Source organism: Delphinapterus leucas, chromosome 11 (genome assembly GCF_059928025.1).
Source record: "Delphinapterus leucas isolate spDelLeu-1000000601 "Yukka" chromosome 11, BTC_Dleu_Yukka2, whole genome shotgun sequence".
NCBI classification, from domain to species: domain Eukaryota; kingdom Metazoa; phylum Chordata; class Mammalia; order Artiodactyla; family Monodontidae; genus Delphinapterus; species Delphinapterus leucas.
Window position 1 is genome coordinate 1,087,483 of NC_143139.1, and position 7,532 is coordinate 1,095,014.

At 60.8% G+C, this 7,532-nt stretch overlaps 1 protein-coding gene across 17 annotated transcripts in view; it reads left to right on the plus strand.

Moving 5' to 3' along the window:
• MICAL3 (microtubule associated monooxygenase, calponin and LIM domain containing 3) overlaps nucleotides 1-7,439 on the plus strand; it is a 174,059-nt gene extending 166,620 nt beyond the window's left edge. For 15 of the 17 annotated variants that reach the window (XM_089920079.1, XM_089920082.1, XM_089920081.1 and 12 more), the window contains 2 exons: nucleotides 4,442-4,541; nucleotides 4,698-7,439. In XM_089920079.1, the coding sequence (XP_089776205.1) occupies nucleotides 4,442-4,541; nucleotides 4,698-5,160 (563 nt within the window). In that variant the 3' untranslated portion in view covers nucleotides 5,161-7,439. Of the gene's footprint in view, nucleotides 1-2,405; nucleotides 2,472-4,441; nucleotides 4,542-4,697 lie in introns of all 17 variants that reach the window. The other 2 variants (XM_089920095.1, XM_089920093.1) reach the window with 2 other exon arrangements.
• The last annotated feature ends 93 nt before the right edge of the window (nucleotides 7,440-7,532 follow it).

A 7,532-nucleotide genomic window follows, 5' to 3' on the forward strand; every position in this document is an offset into this window, starting at 1 on the left:
CCGGCGCGTGCCTCCTTGTTTCGGATGCGTGTGGCTGTGTGTCATGTCCCTGTCCCTTGCTAACAAGCAGGGATGCTGTTCCACTTTCACTGCAGCCTGTTTGCATTTAACATCTATCCCAGGAAGCGTCAGAGGTGGGGACCCTCTAGTTTGTGGGCATATCCAGGTGTCCTGAGCACCAGCCTTTAGACAGAGAAAGTTGGATGTAGATGAGTTATAAGTTGGGGGTGTTTGTAAGAAAGGAGGGCTCGCGCCTGCCCCAGTGACCAGCTGGTCACGCCACTCGGAACTCTGGACGTGATTGCTGCACACGTACCACACACACACAAACACACGCAGCCTCTGCACACACACACACAGAGCTTCTGCACACCCACCACACACACAGCCTCTGCACACCCACCACACACACAGCCTTTGCACACCCACCCCCACACACAGCCTCTGCACACCTACCACACACAGCCTCTGCACGCCCACCACACATACACAGCCTCTGCACACCCACCTCACACACAGCCTCTGCACACCCACCCCACACAGCCTCTGCACACCCACCACACACACAGCCTCTGCACGCCCACCACACACACAGCCTCTGCACACCCACCTCACACACACAACCTCTGCACACCCACCACACACACAACCTCTGCACACCCACCTCACACACACACAGCCTCTGCACACCCACCACACACACACAACCTCTGCACACCCACCTCACACACACAGCCTCTGCACACCCACCACACACACAGCCTCTGCACACCCACCACACACACACAGCCTCTGCACACCCACCACACACACAGCCTCTGCACACCCACCACACACACAGCCTCTGCACACCCACCTCACACACACAGCCTCTGCACACCCACCACACACACAGCCTCTGCACACCCACCACACACACACAACCTCTGCAGACCCACCTCACGCACGCAGCCTCTGCACACCCACCACACACACAACCTCTGCACACCCACCTCACGCACGCAGCCTCTGCACACCCACCCCACGCACGCAGCCTCTGCACACCCACCCCACGCGCGCAGCCTCTGCACACCCACCTCACACACACAACCTCTGCACACCCACCTCACACACAGCCTCTGCACACCCCCCACACACACAGCCTCTGACACCCACCACACACACAGCCTCTGCACACCCACCACACACACACAACCTCTGCACACCCATCTCACACACAGCCTCTGCACACCCACCACACACACACAACCTCTGCACACCCACCACACACACAGCCTCTGACACCCACCACACACACAGCCTCTGACACCCACCCCACACACACAGCCTCTGGCCTTAGTCGTGAATTTTCGCCCAATATCAGATTCATGCACAAAGCCCTGTGGAGAACACGGAGAAGAGCTTAAAAGAAAGAGAAAACATGGCAGTTGCACTCACCCCGTTGCAAAGTAAAGGGCCTCTCAACCAACACGTGGCTGCTTGGCCCTTGTGTTCACCTAAACAGGCTTGTTTCTAATGGTCCAGGCCCTGCCTACCACGTGGGGCCATGGCTCCTGCGTGTGCCCTGTGGTTCTGTGATGGTCCCTTGCTGACGGTCCCCGCTCCTGAGAGCCCCAGGCCCCGAGTCTAGAGATGTCCTCTGCACGACTTCCCAGCTTTGTTTCTGTGAGTTTTTGGCGTGTCCTGTCGTGCAGTCCGCAGTGTGACAGCGTCCCCAGCTGTGGCGTCGACCCTCTGCAGAGAGGGAAGGGGCAGAGGAAGAGGGGCGATCGGCTCTCTCTGGCTGTGGGGGGACAGAGATTTGGGCAGTGGGGACCGCCTCCGTGGGGACACGCTGGACCAACGAGCCCTGGCTCAGAATCAGAGCATCACAGGTGTCGGCCCTGGAGGCCCATCAAAGACTGGGCGCTGCCTCCGTGGCGGGGAGCTCCTCTATGGGTTCAGTGCCCAGAGAGCCCCCCAGCCCTTAGATTCACCCACGTGGTAACATCTGAGAACTCTCACTCAGGCCTGGCTGTTCCACGGCAGCGGGCAGGCCTGCTGGCACTTTGGATGTTTTCACGGAGGGATCCCCAAACCCAAAAGGCCCCCAGATTGTCATCCCCAGCTCTCCCGCCCTCCCGGCAGGACCAAAGGAGGAGGGAGCCCGCCCTCCCCAGGCCCGGGGCTGTTCCTGCTCAGTCTCTGTGCTGGATACAGGACTGAATTCATTTGTAGACGTGTTTCCCTCGCTTCTGCTTTTCCATTTCTTGTATTTTTTCTTTTCCTCCTGTTGTTCCTTTCTCACTTCGTTTGCTTTCTGTCCTCTGCTTGTTCTCACTTCTCCTCTCCCTCCCCCTCCACTTCCACCTCCCCCTCCTCTCTGTCCGTCTCGCCTCGTCCTCCTTGTTTGGCCCTTTTTGAAGTTGAGCCCAGTGGCGGGACTCCACGACGTAGACCTCTCTCCTTCTGCCCTTGCTGTGTCCAGGAAGGTAAAGTAAACCCCAACCTTCTCCCCACCGCCTCTCGGGGGGCCGTAGCAACACTAGTCAAACAGGGACCGGAAACCCAGCTCTTTCTCCTTCTTCTTCTGGTACCTGGTAGCCCTGTTACAAACCCCCTGAGTATGTGGCAGTCCCTTACAAGGTACAGTATCCCTTCGACTGTCTCGGGGGGCTGGGGGGCGGGTGCAGGCAGGGAGCAGGTCCAGGTCTGGGGGCCTCAGGCTGCAGGCATCCACGGTTCCAGGCCACCACTCGTGGTCGGGCCTTTCAGCCTCCAGTCCCGCAGATAGAGGGACCAGGACGCGGGTGAGGAGCCCTGCCCCGTGTGGCAGTGATGTGTGCTGGTGACGTCGAGGAATACTGTCCTTACAAAGACTGTTCTGCACAGATGCCCCAGTTCCTTCCAAACCACGAAAAGCAGACTTCTCTGCCCTGTGTCTTGCTGAGTGTGTGTGTTTTAAGTTTGTCTGGTTTGCAGTCCCTTGTGGTGGTGATTGTCGTTGACAAGGCATGCGGGCGGGGCCGGGGAGTGTGACCACGGCTAACCCGCTAACCTTCCTCTGCTCTCCCCGGCGCTCGCTCACCGCTGACCACCACCAGCTGCGTCCACCTCGGCCGTCCCTCCGGAGCTGGCTCGAGCGCTTCAGGAGGAATCCTGGCGCCCAGAGAGCTTACCTGCCCTGGGCCCCGTGCTCCCCGTACGCCCCGCGGGTGCCCTGTGCAGAGCCGCTCAGGAAGGAACGCGCGGAGCTGGATGGGGACTACCGGGCGGTCGGGAGTGCTCTGGCCCTGGTGCCCAGCACGCACTCCGCAGCGGCCAGGACCCAGGACAACGCAGTGCAGACGCGGCCCCTGCCCTCGCGTGTGGTGGGAGGTCGGGGTCCCTGAGAGCCACCCCGTGTGTTCCTGGGCTTGGTTTTACTGGGAGAGGACTTCTGACCAGTGACCCGTAAAGCAGAGGCACTTGGAGAGACCTCCCCGTCCCGGCCTCTTAGCCCAGCCGTGGGTGGACTTGTGGGACCCATGAACACCTGGAGTCCTTGGCAGAGATATTGGATGTGTTCACGTGCAGTTTTCCAGGAAGAGAGTCCCCAGGTTTCCTGAGACTGTCGAGTGGCTTGTAATCTGAAAACAGCGAAGAGCCACCGCAGTCTGGCTTCTGCGTCTGGACAGGACCCACTACGGCCGTGGGCTTCCTTGTGTCCCTTCCGTGGGGTGTGGCTCCTTGGAAAGGTCTTCCTTCCCTCCTGCGGCGGCTGAGCCCGAGGGGGCCAGGCCGCTCCTGGTGGAGACGGGTGTCAGCTGAGTAGGGTGCACCAGCCCCAGAAGCTGCTGCTGGGCTTGGATCAGAGCAGGGGCTTGGGGGGAGCCTGCGGTCTCCCTGCCCTGGTGAGAGTCCGCACATCTCCCAGGGACGTACTGCGTCTGCCATGCAGGGGTCGCGGCAGCATCTATCAGGAAGCCGCAAGTTGAGAGGCACCTCCCTGGTCAGGGTATTGGAAACGAGGAGGCCTCGGGGCAGTGACCCTGTGGAGGTGCCGTAGTGAGTGTCCCCGGAAAGGAGGGCCGAGTACCCTTTTAATCTCCATTTGCCTCTTCATTAGACTGGCCTCAGAGCAGACCTAGTACCTAGCAAGTACCAAATACGTGCTAGATGAATGAAAAAGAGAAAAAAGGAGGGCAGAGCACCGAAAACATGCCAAGAGAAAGCAAGCGGCCGAGCAGGAGAGATCCAGGCGAGCTGCCTCCAGTGGCTGGGGCGTGAGGCCGGCCGGAGGGACAGAGGAAGGTGCAGGCTGGGGACCCTTGGGGGTGGTCGTCCTCGTGCCCGAAGGCAGACTGGGCCTGGCCCAGGAGCGTCAGGCAGCGCCCTGCTGGGCTCTCTGCACACTTGCCCCGTTGCCGCGTCCGGGCTGGGGACAGCGGCACGGCCTGCCCGACACGCCCTCTCTCGGCAGGCATGGGCAAAAAGGACGACCCCAAGCTGATGCAGGAGTGGTTCAAGCTGGTGCAGGAGAAGAACGCCGTGGTGCGCTATGAGTCGGAGCTCATGATCTTGTGAGTGGCCTCGGGTCTGGGGGAGCCGAGGTGGGACGTGGGCGCAGGGCCCGTCGCAGCAGGAGCGCAGCCCCCTCCCAGTTTAGGGGGTGCGGAACTGTGCCACCCCCCACCAGTCACTGGCTCATTTTCCCCCCAAATCCCCGGAAACCCCAGCGCCCGGGAGCTGGAGCTGGAGGACCGGCAGAGCCGGCTGCAGCAGGAGCTCCGCGAGCGGATGGCCATGGAAGGTAGGAGGGGCGGGGAGGCAGGTGCGGGCCACTGCCTCTGGCGCTGGGGACTCACGTGTTTGGTTCTGCCCAGATCACCTGAAGACAGAGGAGGAGCTGTCGGAGGAGAAGAGGATCCTGAACGAGATGCTGGAGGTGGTGGAGCAGAGAGACGCCCTGGTGGCCCTGCTGGAGGAGCAGCGGCTCCGGGAGAAGGAGGAGGACAAGGACCTGGAGGCCGCCATGCTGTCCAAGGGCTTCAGCCTGAACTGGTCCTGAGCGCCGCCCGGCCCTGGCTGGTCTGTGCACCGTTCGACCCGGGCTGGCTGCTCCCAGACCACCCAGATCCGAGGTCGGAGTGGGCCTGCTGCCTCCTGGGAGTTTGCACTCAGACCTCCTCGTGGCTCTGAGAAGCAGTCAAGCGCCGAGCTGTGGGATCCCCAGTGAAGACGGTGGTCCAGTAGCGCAGCCTCCTCGAAGAGGCCTCCCTGCCCTCCTGCTTCGGAGACGGGGAACGCGGATCCTGGGGGGACGCCTGGTCGAAGGGACGCGGCTCCGCCCCGATCCCCAGGCTCAGGGGGCCAGCTCATACTTCATCCAGGGCTGAGGAGGCCCACCCCATGGCCCAGTGCCACACTCCAGGCCTCTCCTGGCTGTGGCCTGAGGCCTGAGGCTGCTGCATTTGCTTTTAATTCACAACACTGGAAGATACTGACTTCAGGGTCGGGCAGAGACCCTCTTCTGGCCCCACCACAGGCCTGCGGCCTTGTCACGGGCTCCTCGTGGCGGGTGGGAGGCCTCGCCTCGTTCCTGGGTTTGCCCCGAACGAAGCTGACAGCCTGGGAGGCGTGGCCTCTTTGTCAATTAACTTATTTTTTTAATACTTGAAAAGAAGCAACTTCACTTTTATATCTTTACCAGGACACTGATTGCTTGGCACCTGGGTAGGGGTGTGGAGGTGGGTCACAGCTGACCGCGCTGTCACTCCATTCATTACTGTTTCATCGTGGGGCTGACCTGAACCCTCAGGTCAGCAAGACCCCCGTGTGGGCCCGGCGTGCAGCGCCCGTCCTCCTGTGCCCGGCCCCGGGCGTCTGTGTCTACACCGCTCGCTTGTCAAGGACGCATTTGAGCTGCTGGAGGCCACGCCATGAGGCACAGATGCCTCTTGGCCTCCCTGTTGGAATCCTGGCTCTGCAGAACCCATTTTTCCTCCATTTTGGTGCCGAGATCTCACCTGCCACAGCACATTTATTAAAGAAAGTTTTAGGCCGGCTGCACCAGCGCGTGGGACCCTGCTCAGCGAGGCCCAGATCCAGCCAGCTGGAGCTGCAGTGACGGCACACTGGGGGACTCCAGTTGGGGCCCCCCACACACACACATGAGCTCCGGCCCAGCTCCAGCCCAGCACCTCTTCGTGGGGAGGCACTGGACAGGAAGCACCGTGGAGCCAGCTCGTGCCGTGGCTCAGCCAGAGGCCGGCAGTGTCCAGCCTGCAGAGCCACTGCTAGACTCTGCAGGGGCCGTGCTCGTCCGCAGAGGAGCGAGGGCAGTGCCAGGCCAGTCCCGAGGCCCTCCAGCCGACTCCTGGTGGAGCGGGACTGCGTGCAGGGAAGAGAGGCCTCAGGGCAGGACAGGGGGCGTCCACACCGACCTTGGGGCGTCCCTGGGGGGACCACATCGTGCCTCAACTTGAACAGAGTCATTCTCACTGCAAAGGAGCAAAGAACTGTCTTCTTCAGTCTGTCCCAAAGCTGCCGTCTGGAATCCAGGGCACGTGCTGCTCCAGCCCTCGCGGCTCTGACCTTCACCTCTTGCTTGATGAGGTAGAGCCTCCATTTCTATTCTCGTTTCTTAGAAGGGGGAGCGGAGGGTGTTCTAGATCCCATCCTTAAATCCCAGCCTTCCAATAAAATTGGGCTTGGGACAGGATTCATCGCCTGTGTGGCCTTTGCCTACCCTTCCTACCCACCGCCCTGGTGCACCGCAACTGCCAGGCCCGTCCCTCGAGCTTCTGCCCACCCAGGACGAGGACAAGTTTACAGAGTGGCCAGGAGGGACATGACACCCGCCCCTGCGGAAGCACACCGTGCCTGCAGGAACGAGGACGGCCTGGAGGCTGCAGAGAAGCTCGGAAATGCTCCCCCACTCCCTCCCGCAGGGCTGCGACTTCAGGTTCTAGTTGAGCACTTTTTCTGAAAGCTCCCATTTTATAACCACTAGTTTGCAGGTTGTTGTAGTGCCCTGCTGACGGGCTGCATGCAGTGTTTCCCAGCTCTGGAAATGCACTCAGCTCCTGTCAAGTCCCCTTGAAGGCAGGGCAACAGGAAATCTCTCTCTGAAATGCCACGGCGTGAGCAGGCCCAAGCCCGAGGCCCTTGCAGGGAGAGCCGGGTTCAGCTCCAGCAGGGCCAGGGCGGCAGCGCACCTCGCCTCAGTCCGAGGCCACCAGCGGCTCCACCTGAGGGTCCAGTCCTGCTCAGATGGCGTCTTCTGGCCTTTGCCCCGGGAGCTGTCCTCCAGCTGCTCTGACCAGCAGTGATAGACTATCCACTATCTTTTCAAAGAGCAGAATTTTTTCAGTGGGGCAGAAAGTGGAGAGAGTTTAAAGAAAAATTTAAAGGTGGTAACAACTGATCTACAAAGGGGAATGGGCCATTTTATGCGCAATAAAAGTTTTTAAAACAAGTACAGAGGGTATTCTTGGCATGAGCCAGGGCACGCTCTTTGGTGGGTTGGTGTCCACACATGGTGGCACCTGTCAGTGTGTGTATGGGTTTGA